We start from the raw sequence: 15,227 nt of genomic DNA on the forward strand, positions 1-15,227 counted from the left end.
GAAAGAAAGAACAAGTGAACACTGACTTCCACTGTCAAGGCTGTCCTTAAAACCATTTTTTGATTCACTTTGAAGTGCTCCCTGTTGTTTTGCTGTGGCTGTTCCCTAAGGGAGGAAGGAGTCCTGGGAAGTTTCCCTCTCTCCATTTTCTGTTTTCCTGTTTCCCCGCTGTCAGCTACACCATACCACTCACCCACCCCACTCTTGGGGACTTCAATAGGCCAACTTCTCCGCTTGACAGAATTCCTGTTTCCCAGTCTTCCAGCCGCTGGGCCTTCTCCATGCCGATCTGAAGAGACTCCTTAGTTCTCAGTCTCTTCAGCTCTTTTCCTTCTCCCCAGACACCTCAACAGCATACCCCGCACTTCCCGCTCCCCATGTCTCCAACATTCCTTCCACTTGCCAGTTCCCAGGGGCTCTGAAAGGCTAAGTCAACAAGTCAAGTTGTATCTGCCAAGGTTCTTTGATGGCAAGCAACAGAAATCAAATCTGGCCGATGCAAGGCCAAGGGGACTTTATCAGAGGTCTGTTGGGCTGCTCATAGAACACACTAGAGACTAGAAGACCAGGCTTGGAAACAACAAATGAGGACCAGGACGTGCAGCAGGTATACCCAATTACCTTGCCTTGCCCAGAAAGCCTGAGAATGAGTGAGCTCTGCCTGGGCCTCCCGTCTGACATCACTCTGCTCAAGATCTAGTCAGGGACAGTGCCGTGGCTTCCGTGGGCCCTGGTTGGCAAGAGTGATGGGGGCGCCTCGACTGACAGTTGCCCCAAGAATTCACAATAGTGGTGGAGGCTTCCTTTAAAGGAAATATAGCTGTTGGTAGAAAGTAGTAAATAATGCCTGCTGGGCAACAAACAAACAAATGAGCGAGAAATCTGACACAGGTGTGTGGCAGGGTGTGGGTGAGAGACCCCAAGGTATTCCTGGTTTCCGGCTGCTTTTCATAGTGGGAACACTAAGAACCTGTTAGGAATGAAAGGACATGATGTAAATAGTTCCAGGAGATGCAAAAGGTGGGGCCCGGGACTCTTTTTCTAATTCAGATCTGGTCACCAACGTGCTGGACAACCTTGGGCGAGTCCCCTTACCTCTCTGGTCTTGGCTGCTTTACCTATAAAATGATGGCTTTGATGCCATGCTATCTAGGACATCTTCCAGCAGTAAAATCCTACCCAAGGCTTGCCAATTTTGCTTGACGTACACTGAAATGCAGATTTAATATTGTAGAAGGTAACATGATTTCGGAAGGCAGATTCTCAGTGTATGGTATTTACAAAGGCAACTTGGAGAGTTGAGGCTGTATTCTACTGCTCTTACTACTAATATAGCTCATACATTAAGCATTTACTATATGCCAAGCATTGTTCTTTTTTTTTTTTTAATGTTTATTTACTTTGAGACAGCACATGTGGGAGGGGCAGAGAGAGAGACAGAAAGAGGGAGAGAGAGAATCCCAAGCAGGCTCTGCACAGAGCCCAGCATGGGGCTCTATTCCACAAACTGTGAGATCATCAAGAGTCTGCGCTTAGCTTAGCTGCTTGACTGACTGAGCCACCCAGGCACCCCTGCCGAGCACTGGCCTAAGTACTTTAATGTGTTCATTTATTTCATCCTCACAATTCTGTGAGGCAGCTTCTATTATTACGTCCATTTTACTGAGAAGGAAATGGAAGCACAGCCAGGCCAAGGAGCTTGCCCAAGGTCACACAGGTTGTAAGTCCAAGACCTGAGTCAGACCCTGAGGTCTGTGCCTTTAACAGGCATGCCAAGTGGCCTGTTTGACCAAAACCAGCCAATTAAAAACAGCCCAGGAGAAAAAGTGCTATTGTGTAGAAAAACTGTGCCTTGTGCTCCTTCCCTGCCCTGACCTGCCTAGATTATCTGGAAATATCTATACATATGTAACAGTTTCTGCAGAGCTACTCAACCCATCCCTGGACTTTCCCTGCCTAATCATAACCACTACCTCATTTGCCTTCAAAGACTAAAACTTAGCATTAGGTCAGTCGCATCTATTTCAAAAGAAGTCAGGATTTTTTTTTATTTTTTTATTTTTTTATTTTGCGAAAAACAAAGTAGGAAAATACACACATGTGACCTGCCGCTGTTACTCGCTAGCAGAGGTCCATTTTATTTGCGCTTCTAATGACCCCAAAGGAATATTTTTCAGCATGTATAACTTTTAACTGGTCCATTAACCAGATTAGTCAGTGCAGGAATTTCTCCTTTACCGCTGAGTGCGGATCTCGTTATAGTGATTGGGCCAGATTACTAATTGCTGGCTTTCTGGACTTGCCAAATGCATTTAAAGAAGGTGGTGGGTGGGTGGGAACCAGTATTTTCATCTTGATAGGTCTGATTGTGCTTAATGGCCTTTCCCAGTAGGGCTGGTGCTGGTGCTTAAATACATAGCAAAAATAGCCATCCGCAGAATGTTTCTGAGAGCTGGAAAAGACCCCTGGAGACCATCTGGGCCAATCCTATCCTGACCCACAGAAAGCTGAGGACCAGAAGTGCAGTGGCAGACTGGTGTGGAAGGAGCTGGAACCCAGAAATGCAGGTTAGAGACAGAGATGGAGAGTGGGAGGGGCCAGGCCCACACCCTGCTCTCCTACCAGCATTTCACCCTGAGTCCCCAATCTCAGTTGTGGCTACCACTGACATTCTGACTTTGCATTATCTTTGTCCCACGTGCTCTGTAATTTACTTAATATCTTTCTTTAAATCAACCCATGTTTTAAACTTCATTTATTTTTATTTTTGTTTTAAGTTTATGTATGTTGGGGGAGACAGAGTGTGAATGGGGAAGGGGCAGAGAGAGAGAGAGAGAGAGAGAGAGAGAGGAAGAGAGAGAATCCCAAGCAGGCTCCACGCTGTCAGCATAGAACCCAGCTGGAGGCTTGAACTCACCAACTGTGAGATTGTGATCTGAGCCAAAATCAAGATTTGGCTGCTTAACCGACTGAGCCACCCAGGCGCCTCAAACTCCATTTATTTTTAAAAGGTTTCGTTAGGGGCACCTGGGTGGCTCAGTCAAGCATCTAACTTTGGCTCGGGTTATGATCTCATAGTTGCTGGGTTTGAGCCCCGCACGGGACTCTGTGCTGACAGCTCAGAGCCTGGAGCCTGCTTCCCATTCTGTGTCTCCCTCTCCCTTTGCTCCTCCCCCGCTTGTGTTCTGTTTCTGTTTCAAAAATAAATAAACATGAAAGGTTTCTTTGAATAGAAAATGAACACTTGCCACACATTTAAGGTAACCCAAATAGATAAAATGAATTATAACAAAGCCAAGTGGTTAAAAAGGGAGATGCACAAACGGAATGTTACAGACACAGGAAAACCTAATGAAGACTGCTTGTTACTCATCATCAGAAAGATGAGAGCAAAGAGGGACTCTCACCATGAAGCTGTTATTTAATACCCTGCATGTTGAACACCTGCATGCATTTTCCCCATTAGCCTGGGTCCACACGCCAGCCTGCAGCAAAGGACCAAATACAGGACGTGGGCGGGTCAGGTCGAGTCTGGCTCTGCCACTTGGGCAGTTTCTCGAGCTGCCAAATTCCGCGTTAGAGCCCTCTCGAGGGGTCGCTGTGATGTTGGTGGCAGTGTTGGCAAGGCACCTATTCAATTACCTCCCTATTTTGGGTCCGATTAGTGCAACTTCTGTGGGAACCACACTAAAAGGATGAAAAATTCCCTGTTTTGTTTTTCCTGCATGATTCTTTTTTTCTTTTTTAACTTCTTTTAATGTTTAATTTTGAGAGAGACAGAGTGAGAGTGGGGGAGGGGCAGAGAGAGGATGACATAGAATCCAAAGTAGGCTCCAGGCTCTGAGCCGTCAGCACAGAGCCCAACGTGGGGCTCGAACCCACAAACTGTGACATCATGACCTGAGCTGAAATCAAGAGTCAGATGCGTAAATGACTGAGCCACCCAGGCGCCTTTCCTAACCATGGGCATCACTGGCCCTAAATCTCTAAACCTAAATAGGAAGAATTTACGTAGAAGGAGCATAACATTTTGTGGGGAAAGTAGGGAAAGGGGCCAAGGCAGAAATGATTTTGGGGGAAATTTTTACAACGATTTCAATAAGAGCAACAGAATCAACACACATTTTCCCAGCAATATTAAGAATACTTATTGACCTCTCTGTTATAGCATTGGGTACGTGACTTTGTTGGTTCTGTCCTTTTTTTGTAGGTATTGTGTATAGTACAAAGTGTTTCTTTTTTCCTTTCTTTTTGTACTGGAAAAACCCAGTAGTCCTCCTGAGTAGGGAAAAACCCAGTTCTTCTCTCCGGGAGTGTCTCCTTTCACACAGAACACTTCCCTTCTGACACTCCTGGTCACCAGACAGGTGGGGTTTTCCCCGCATGAAACAATTCTGTGACACCAGCTGAGTCACAGAATCTAACTCCATTCTGACACTGTCTACCTAGAGGCAGTGTAAACTTGCACAAAGTCACAATGCAAAAGGCCATTTACTGGGGTCACTGAAGCAACAGACCTCCTCCCTCCCCGGAGGAAATGGTTCTCAAGCCCTGTCCTTAACACCCACTCAACAGTTTGGTCCCGCCTCTTCAAGAAGCCCAGCACGATGGAGCCACCAGAAATGCAGTGACTCCCTTCTGATACCCCGGTGTCTTAGTTTCTCTCTCACAGGTATTTCTGGCATGTTCCACGCTCCTCAGACCTGAGAGCATTTCCAGTAAGCCACGCAATAACCTGCAGAGGTGTTTGCCTCTGGGGACAGAAACAAGGGTGCAGGAGTGGGAAGGAGACTCATAACTCACTGTTAACTCTGGTTCTCATTGGAACTTTTTTTTTTTTCTTTAATGTTTCTTTATTATTGAAAGACAAAGAGAGTCAGAGCATGAGCAGGGGAGGGGCAGAGGGAGAGGGAGACACAGAATCTGAAGCAGGCTCCAGGCTCCAGCTGTCAGCACAGAGCCCGACGCGGGGCTCGAACTCACAAATCACGAGATTGTGACCTGAGCCGAAGTCCGACGCTTAACTGACTGAGCCACCCAGGCGCCCCTCATCAGAACTTTTCAAACATGCATATGTTCCCTTAACTTAATAATGGTGACACTAAGTGGCACCCTGCCCTCCTGTGCCAGACATTCATGCTAAGCAATTAACCTGTCCTGTCCCAGGCAGTTGCATGAGCTAGATAGGATTCTTTTTTTTAATATGAAATTTATTGTCAGATTGGTTTCCATACAACACCCAGTGCTCACCCCAACAGGTGCCCTCCTCAATAGGATTCTTAATGATCCTCCTTTTACAGAGGCATAAAGAATGTAAACCATGGGTGGGGGACTTAGTCGGTTAACCATCTGACTTTGGCTCAGGTCATGATCTTGCGGTTCTTGGGTTCAAGCCCTGCATCGGGCTGTATGCTGACAACTCAGAACCTGGAGCCTGCTTCAGATTCTGTGTCTCCCTCTCTCTCTGCCCCTCCCCTGCTCATGCTCCCTCTCTCTCTCTCAAAAATCAATAAACATTAAAAAATTTTTTTTAAATTAAGAATTTTAATTCCAAGATAGTTAACCTACAGTATTATATTAGTTTCAAGTCAAGTGTACCATATAGTGATTCAACACTTTCATACATCACCCAGTGCTCCTCACAAGTGCCCTCCTTAATCCCCATCACCTGTTTAACCCATCTCCTGACCCCTCTTCCCTCTGGTAACCATCACTTTCTTCTCTGTAGTTAAGAGTCTGTTTCTTGGTTTGCCTCTCTCTCTTTCTCCCCTTTCCTCTTTTGTTTTGTTTCTTAAATTCTACATATGAGTGAAATTGTATGGGTATTTGTCTTTTTCTGACTGACTTACTTCACTTAGCATTATACTCTCTAGCTCCATCCATGCCATTGCAAATGGCAAGATTTCATTCTTTTTCATGGCCGAGTAATATATATGTATATCATATGTGTATATCACATCTTCTTTATCCATTCATCAGTTGATGGATACTTGGGCTGCTTCCATATCTTGGCTATTGTAAATAATGCTGCTATAAACATAGGGGTGAGTGTATTCTTCTGAATTAGTGTTTTTGTATTCTTCGGGTAAACATCCAGTAGTATGATTACAGGATCTATTTTTAACTTTTTTAAAAAATCATTTTTAGAGAGAGCGGAGGGGGTGGGCAGAGGAAGAGAGAGAAAGAGAGAGAATCTTAATAGGCTATGCACTCAGCACAAGCCCAAGACAGGGCTCAATCCCATGACCATGGGACCCAGGGACCATGACCTGAGCCAAAATCAAGAGTCCAAAGCTCAACTAACTGAACCATTCAGGCCTCCATAGTGTTTTCCACAGTGATTGCCCTGGTTTGAATTTCCACCAGTAATGCACAAAAGTTCCTTTTTCTCTACATCCTTGCCAGCACTTGCTGTTTCTTTGTGCTTTTGATTTTAGCCACTCTGACAGATATGAGGTGATATCTCATTGTCATTTTGATTTGCATTTCCCTGATGGTGAGTGATATTGAGCATCTTCTCATGTATCTGTTGGCCACCTGGATGTCCTCTTTGGAGAAATGTCTGTTCATGTCTTTTGCCCATTTTAATCAGATTATTTGCTTTGGGGGCTGTCGAGTTGTGTAAGTTCCTTATATATTGGCTACTAACCCTTTATCAGTTATGTCATTTGCAGATATCTTCTCCCATTCCGTAGGTTGTCTTTTAGTTTTGTTAATTATTTCCTGCACTGTGCAGAAGCTTTTTATTGTGATGTAGCCCCAATAGTTTATTTTTACTTTTATTTCCCTTGCCTCAGGAGACCTATCTGGAAAAATGTTGGTATGGCTGATGTCAGAGAAATTACTACTTGTGCTCTCTTCAAGGATTTTTATGGTTTCAGGTCTCACATTTAGGTATTTAAATCCATTTTGACTTTACTTTTGTATATGATGTAAGAAAGTGGTACAGTTTCATTCTTTTGCATGTAGCTGCCTGGCTTTCCCAACACCATTTGTTGAAGAGACTGTCTGTTCCTCACTGCATATTCTTGCCTTCTTTTTTGAAGATTAATTGACCATAAAATTGTAGGTTTGTTTCTGAGCTATATTGAATAAAAGAGGGGAGAGTGGGCATCCCTGTCTTATTCCTGACCCTAGAGGGAAAGCTCTCAGCTTTTCATAACTGAGTATGATATTCGTTGTGTGGTTTGTTTCTGAGCTCTCTATCCTGTTCTATTGATATATGTGTCTACTGTTGTGACAGTACCATACTGTCTTGATTACTACAGCTTTGTAGTGTAACTTGAAATCTGGAATTGTGAGGCCTCCAGCTTTCTCTTTTTCAAGATTGTTTTGGCTCTTTGGGGTCTTTTGTGATTCCATGCAAATTTTAGGATTATTTGTTCTAGTTTCATGAAAAATGCTGTTGATATGTTGATAGGGATTGCATTAAATCTGTAGATTGCTTTGAGTAGTATACACATTTTAATGATATTTGTTCTTCCAATCCATGAGCATGGGATATCTTTCCATTTCTCTGTGTCATCTTCAATTTCTTTTGTTAATGTTTTATACTTTTCAGACACAGGTCTTTCATCTTCATAGTTAAGTTTGTTCCTAGGTATTTTATTATTTGGGGTAAAATTGTAAATGGGATTGCTTTCTTAAGTTCTCTTTCTGTTGCTTCATTATTAGTGTATAGAAATGCGATGGATTTCTGGGCATTGATTTTGTATCTCATGACCTTAAATTCTAATAGTTTTTGGACAAAGTTTTTAGGTTTTTTTTTATACATAGTATCATGTCATCTGCAAATAGTGAAAGTTTTACTTCTTCCTTGCCAATTTCGATGCCATTTATTCCTTTTTCTTGTCTCATTGCTGTGGCTAGGACTTCCAGTACTATGTTGAATAAAAGTGGTGAGAGTAGACATCCCTGTCTTCTTCCTGACCTTAGAGGGAAAGCTCTCAGTTTTTCATAATGGAGTATGATGTTAGTTGTGGGTTTTTCATGTATGTATGGCCTCTATTATGTTGAGGTATGTTCCCTCTAAACCTATTTGTCAAAGGTTTTTACCATGAATGTATGTTGTGCTTTGTCAAATGCTTTTTCTGTATTGATTAAAGTCATCATATGGTTTTTAATCCTTTCTTTTATTAATGTGGTGTATCACGTTGATTGATTTGTGAATATTGAACCATCGTTACATCCCAGGAATAAATCCCAGATCGTGGTGAATGATTTTTTTTTTTCATGTATTGTTGGATTCAGTTTGCTAATATTCTGTTGAGGAGTTTTACATCTATGTTCATCAGAGTTATTGGCCTATAGTTCTCTTTTTTGTAATGTCTTTATCTAGTTTTAGTTGCACGGTAATGCTGGCCTTATAGAATGAATTTGGAAGGTTAGCTTTTCTTTAGGTGGGCTCAGCAGTAGGGCTGGCAGATGGGCAGATGCATGTGTCACCCAAAGAGGACAGCTTCCATCCAACCACGCTGCTGACCACTGCCAGGCACAAATGTGGCCCCGTGTTGACAGGCTTTTTGCCTTTCAGAGGAAACCCAGGGACCAGCACTATCATGTGAAATGTCCTGGTTTTTAAAAGCTGGCCACTAATTCAAATATTTTGAAAGCTCAGCATTGGCCAAGCTCAAACTCCCGCAGACTAAATGCAGTGTGTGGGATGCCAAGTCATACCTTCACCTGCTTATTCTCCGGAGGTGAGTGTACTGTATTCCACAGATGCAGGGATCGTTTCTGGGCCAACTCCCACATCTCTGGCCTGACCTTTGTCTTCACTTCTAGACCTACAAATCCAGCCTCCCTTATAGGCACCTCATGCTCAACACATCCAACACTCTGGCCCCTTGTGCCCGCATCTCTCTGCTCTTCAAGAGAAGCTGGAAATCTGGATTTGCGTGTGACATTACCAATTTTAAAAATTCACATTAAAATTTTTGTTCAGATGAAAAAGTACTTTTTCTTGGGCCACACGCTGCCACTCTTGATTTAGCGCAAGCTGGCTGCCCACCAGGCCCCGTGCTGAGTGCGGCACAGACACGATCTGAACTGACTATGGCCGAGGCCCGGAGTGGGTATTCGTATCACCCTGTTTCAGGTGGGGAGGCAGTCTCAGCGAGGCAAAGTCAGTCACCAGAAGTCACACAGCTAGTCCGTGGAGCATATTTCAGAGTTTACGTATTTTTGCTCAAGTTCATTTTCCTTTAAGTTTGTACAAAGTCTTACATCTTTCGTTATTCACTCTAATTACCATCTCCACTCCCAAGCTCCACTTCTCTCCATCCAGGAGTGATTTGTAGTTGAAATATACCACCACCCACATTCCTAAGATTGCAAAAAAGCAGAAGTTAATTCACACATACCAACATTTCTAATAAGAGACACTCCTGGCTTTCGTAACGTCTCCTAGTTTGCTCTTACTGCCTTCCTCCCCACAGATATTTCCAGCATGTTCCACTCAGCTCAAACCTCAGAGCATCTGTGGAAGGCCACACAAGACACTAGTGGGAGCAGAAAGATGCTGCTTTTACTTGAATTGCTGGCCTGCTTTTTCATCCCAGGCAGTAGGGGCATATCCTGCCAACTGGCACTTTTCTGGGAGGTGACTGTCTCTAGAGTGGTCCAGTCTAGAAAGACTGGGTTCTGAGGTCTTTCTGGGCACGTGGGTTGGTAGGAATTGCTGAAATATATAGCCAGATACAGGACATCTGCATCTGCAATGGCACAGGAGGTGTGTTTTTCCTATTCCTCCAGGTAAATCCCACTAAAAACCCCTGGACATCATATGTAAACTGAACTGAAAGAGGTTCTGAAAGGGGAGAAAATAGGCAGACCAACTAGAGACCTCAGGAGCCAAGGAATGACATGGTGGCAAGCTCCTGAGTTTTTGTTTTGCCTCAGATATTCCAGTCTTGCAGCTAGAGAAGCCAGCAACCCAAAAATGCCAAGGGCACAGACCAAATGATACTTAACCCAAGCCTGCCCTTTCCAGCCCAAGGACCAGGAGAGAGAAAACTAATAAGCCATAAAAGTTTCAGACGTTGGCCTTTCTACACTAGTCAGACAACACAGAAGAAAAAAGTGGCCCACACCCACACCCACCAAGACTGAGTGGGCAACCTGTGTGTTTAGCTCCACCTGGGAGTAATGAGGCCACATGGCCACCTGCCTGTCCCCTGGCCCACAGCAGTGTCAGAGAGGATCAGCTAAGACAGAAGCTTTAAATAAGATCCAGAGTCTCACAACGTAATACAAGATCATCTGGCTTCTGTAGAAAATCACATATCTCACCAAGAACCAGAGAGATCTGAAATTGAACGAAAAAAGACGATCAATAGATGCCAACTGAAAGAACAGAGATTTTAAAGCAGCCATGATAAAAATGCTTCAAGGAGCAAGTACAAACATGGCTGGAACTAATGAAAACTAGAGATTCTCAGCCTAGGAAGAGAAGATCTAATCTTCATTAGAATTTCCAAATGGAAATTGTAGAACTGAAAAGATTAATACTGGGGTAAAAAAGCTCAGAGGATGGGTTCAGAGGCAGAATGGAGAAGAAGAAAGAAGCAGTGAACTGGAAGACAGGGCACTGGAAATTACCCAGTCTGGACAACAGAGGGAACATAGACTGGAAAACAACTGAAGAGAGCCTCAGAGACCTATAGGACTATAACGAAAGATCTAATACTATATCATCTGAGTCCCAAAGGGAGAGGAGAAAAGATGGTGAGGAGGAAAAGGCTAAAATAAAAATACATATATTGACAATACTAGATGCTGACAAGGTCACTGAGAACCTAGACCTCTCACATCAGGAATGTGAAATGGTATCGCCACTCTAGAACACTTTTGGGCAGGCTCTTAAACAACATGTAATTTCCTTATAGCCCAGCAATTGCCCTTCTGGGAATTTATCCCAGAGAAATGAGGACTCGTGTTCATACAAAAAGTTCTACAGGAGTGCCAAAAGCATTTTTATTTGTGATAGCCCCAAGCTGGTAATGACCCAGAAGTCCCTCAACAAACTGTGTGATACATCCACACCACAGAATGCTACACACACCACCTGGAGATGCTGAATGAAAAGGTGAATCCTCAAAGGTCATATACTGTGTGACTTTATAGAACATTCTTGAAATGAGAAAATTTTATAAATGGAGAACTAATTAGTGCTTGGCAGGGGTTATGAAGGGAATGGGGGTGGGAAGGAAGTAGATGTGGCTACAGAAGGGCAACACAAGGGATCTTTGTGGTGATGGAATGTTCTGCATCTAGACTGTATCAATGTCAATATCCTGGTTGTGATATCATCCTACAGTTTCGCAAGATTGGGGGAAACTGGGTAAAGGGTACACAGCATTTCTCTGGATAATTTGTTAACAACTGCATGCAGATATACCTGTATCTCAAAATAAAAAGTTTAATTAAAAAAAAAAAGCCAGATACAGAACAGCACAGTCTCAATGTCTTAACTCATGGTTTCCCAACCTGCTGACCACACACCATGCTCTCATCTATGTCGGTAACCAAGGATGTAGAGCTTCCAATTCTCTACCACCATTTCTACAGAGGCTCTGCTGACAACTTCAGCAAAATCTGTCCTCAAGCCTTTCACACTGTCTATTTAAAATGTTGGAATATTGGAGCTGGAAAACACTGAAACCACAGCTGTGTACAAGGTGCGCTTTGGGCCCCCCCCCACTATAGCATCCATTAGATCCCCAGCTGCCGCCCCGCCCCCACCTTGAACAAATTACCATCCAAGTAAATACAGTGTATTTAGCATGGCCAGCTTGAAAGCCAGCCCCCAGCTCCCTACCCCAAGATTGCTGCCTCGCATGGATATTGTAAAGCTGCATTTAGCTACCCTTCTCTGTCCCAGGCCTGGTTGGTGAACTGCTTGAGGCCAGAGGGCTGGCTGAGCTTGGCAGCACTTACAGCCCATAGCTTCTCAAAGGCTATTGTTTTATTTCTTAAGTTAGATCACAGGCTCTAAGCAGCCTGGGCCTCCTGCACACAGACAATGTGACATTGAGACACCAGCTTCTGGAATACAGCAGTTCTTTTCAACATTGCAATGGGATAAAGTTATTTATGAAAGAAGAAAAGGTGAAAAGGCCAGCTGAAGTCAGTGTGAGCTGGGGACCTTGGTCACACTCCTTGGGGACACAGGTATGGTTGCACCCAGGCTACAGGTGAGGAGATTAAGGCTCACAGGACAAATGGAGGAGCTGCTGCAGGTGGTCTGGACCCTAAATCCAACACTGGTTCCTGCACCCCCACGATCTACATTGCTAGTTGTACTGGATAGTGTTCAGACCTTCCCCTGGCCTGTGTAGATCCACCCCAGATTTCGTTTGGGGGCCAGTCTCCTAGAACGTAGGGACAGTTGCTGGGTATGGGGGTAGAGGGATAAGGCCTACACTAGTCTGCCTTTACCCTACCTCCTGGGGGTTTGTGCACCCCCAACCCACTTTTTATGTGGGTGTCTGATCATGTGCATCTCTGTGCGGGTGTGAATGTGTCTGTATATGAGTGTCTGCCCATATGTGCATGTCATGTGTGTATACTTGATGTCTACGAGTGTCTCTGCGTGTGTGTGTCTGTTTCTTTCTGTGTGTGTCTATGTGAGTTTGTGTCTCTGTGGATGTCATGTGTCTGCCTTTGTGTACCGAGTATCTGTATGTGTGTGGTATATTTTTTGTGTGTCTGTACGTGTCCATGCGTGTGTATTTGTGGGGAAGTCTATGTGCATGCCTGCATGTGTGGCGTGTGTCCTTGTGCACATGTAGTGTCTACATGTATCTGCATGTGTCCCTGTGTCTGCACGTGTACTATCTGTGTGTGGGTCTGTGCACGCATGCGGTCCGTGTGCATTTGCAGATTGTGTGGTGTCCGTGTGTGTCCCTATGCGGGTCTGTGTGCGCGAGGTGTGTTGCGCGTGGGTGTGGCGAGCCCTCCCGCGCTGACACTCGGGAGAGCCCGGCTGGGTTCCAGGCCTCGTGACGGCCCCCGGGCGGCCACCCTGGGGCGCGGCCTCCCCCGAGGCTGGGAGGGGAGGAGCGCGTGGCCGGGTCCGCGGGCTGCGCCCCCGCTCCTCCCCGCGGGCCGGGCACACGTGGGCCCCGGGCGCCGCCTCCCCGCACCGCCCGCCGGTCCCGCGCGTCCCCACCCACCTCGGGCCGCCCCCGCCGCCGAGCGGGCCCGGGGATAAAGTGGCAGCGCAGACGCCGCGCCCTGTCGCCGCGGAGCCGGCGGCGCGCAGCTCGGCCCGGCTCTGGCCCGCCGCAGACGAGGACCCGCGGCGCTCGGGGAACGCGACAGCGGCGCTCGTGGCCCCGGTAACTGCCTCCCGGCCCCCGCCCCAGCCTGCGAGTGCAGTCCCCACCGGTGGGGAGCAGCCTCGGGGGTCCCCGGCATGCTCGGCGTGGGCTCCCGCGCCCCTGGTGCGCGCGCGTCTGTGCACGAGTGTGTGCGCGCGTGTCTGTGTGTGCGCGTGTGTGCGCGCGCCCTCCCCTGCTCCCTCGCACCAGCCCCCAAACCAACTTGTCCCCGTCAACTCCATTTTCCCGGTCCCCTCCGGCCCCGTGCACACGCCCGGCGAAGTCTCCCGGTTTTTCCCGTGGCTTTTCCAGTGACAGCTGCCGGGCTCCGTTCCCTGCGCTGTCGGAGACAGGCAGGAAGCAAAGTTTGTCGGGAGCCTCGGGGGTGACTTTGCCTCGGGGACCCGCATTTGTGCGTGTGCGAGGTGCCTCGGTGTGCGCGGAGCTGGTTTCCCAGTTTCCGGGGCAGGGGGTGCCGGGCTCGCGAGCCCCTCTCCTCTCCGAACCCCTCCATGGATTTGTGTAGGAAAAGTGATGACCTGAACTAGTAGTGGGGCATCGCGCGCGCCTGTTCCCCGCCCCTGGGGACGGAGGGGGAGCCCCGGAGAGCTTCCAGTGCGAGCTGGAAGCAGGCTCCCGGGCTCAGCACCCCGAAAGCCCTCAAGACTGGCTCTGGGGGCAGGCAGGGCGCGGGGTGGGGGACAGGGGCTGGGGAACTGCTTGAATGCCGCCCTGTGACCGCCGAGATGAGGGAACAGCCCTTATTTGCCTGGCTCTGATTCTCCATGCTGTCGTGGTTGTGGAATGCAAAAGCCAGGACATGATGGAAACAGGTTTGTCATGGAATCTTTGGAATTTCAGACACAGGAGGCATTAATTGGAGTATCATCCACCTCATTATTGTGCCCCTTTGAAACTTCCTTGGGGATTTTAAGATAGATGGGTCTTCTTGCAGCTGCGTCTTTATACCCACAGAGCTGAGTATAATTTCCACTTGATTACAGCTAAAATAGTCTTTAAGATGAAGTTTCCTGAAATGATTTAAAATAAACACAGATGGGAAGGGGGGAAAAAAGCTGTAATGAGGCACTTAAAAAATAAAGTGAGCATTTTCTTAAGAACAAATGGGATTTTTCAGTCTTGGAGAGACTGCAAGAAATATGTTTGTTTTTTTTTTTTTTAAGTCTTTGTAATGGAGGGGGTCCTTTTAAACTGCTTAAAAATGTTTCTGACACCGAACGAGGCTTTGCTCCCCATCTCTGTGTGTTTTTGCCGTATTTCTGACTTCGGAATATGTCTTCTTTTCTTTCAAGGACTTGGAGATCCTTTCAGAATGCCGGAGGAAAGTTCTCCCAGGCAGACCCCACAGAGCGTTCCATACCAGGACCTGCCTCACCTGGTCAATGCCGATGGACAGTACCTCTTCTGCAGGTACTGGAAACCTACGGGCACACCCAAGTAAGTCCCCCCCTCCCCCCCTGCCGAGTGCTGCTCCAGAGCACTTGGCTCCATTCACGCTGGCCTCTGCCCTTCTTCCTGTAGCATACCCTTCGGGACTGCTTTCTTCATGACCTACTTCACATACGTTGTAACGTCAGGCACAGCAGTGCCCACAAAGATGAGATTTAGACTTTACCATTTTTTTTTTTAAATTAAGAAGCAGGAGTTCTATTTTCATTATAACAACCAGGATACGGATTCTACCGTATGGCAGTTTTCAAAAATTCCACATGACTTTATTTTTTGTACCGGACTTGATTTCCTGTTGCAAGGGCATTCCTTTGAAACCAACGCCGACAACTCCAGAAAGCCACCTAAGCAGATAAGAACATCAAAACTGTATATATAGTAACCTTTGTTCTGTCTTCCTGTTTGATTATGAGCTTCAGAGGTGTCCTACGTGTA

At 46.3% G+C, this 15,227-nt stretch overlaps 1 protein-coding gene across 7 annotated transcripts in view; it reads left to right on the forward strand.

Annotated features, from left to right (window-relative positions):
* The window catches only part of MGLL (monoglyceride lipase), a 245,209-nt gene that overhangs the window by 115,129 nt on the left and 114,853 nt on the right, over window positions 1-15,227 (forward strand). For 4 of the 7 annotated variants that reach the window (XM_042962313.1, XM_042962286.1, XM_042962295.1 and 1 more), the window contains one exon: window positions 14,636-14,780. In XM_042962313.1, coding sequence (XP_042818247.1) covers window positions 14,656-14,780 — 125 coding nt within the window. In that variant the 5' untranslated portion in view covers window positions 14,636-14,655. Of the gene's footprint in view, window positions 1-13,176; window positions 13,341-13,654; window positions 14,156-14,635; window positions 14,781-15,227 lie in introns of those variants that run through there. The other 3 variants (XM_042962303.1, XM_042962319.1, XM_007097380.3) reach the window with 3 other exon arrangements.

The sequence above is a fragment of the Panthera tigris genome, chromosome A2 (assembly GCF_018350195.1).
Source record: "Panthera tigris isolate Pti1 chromosome A2, P.tigris_Pti1_mat1.1, whole genome shotgun sequence".
Lineage (NCBI taxonomy): Eukaryota > Metazoa > Chordata > Mammalia > Carnivora > Felidae > Panthera > Panthera tigris.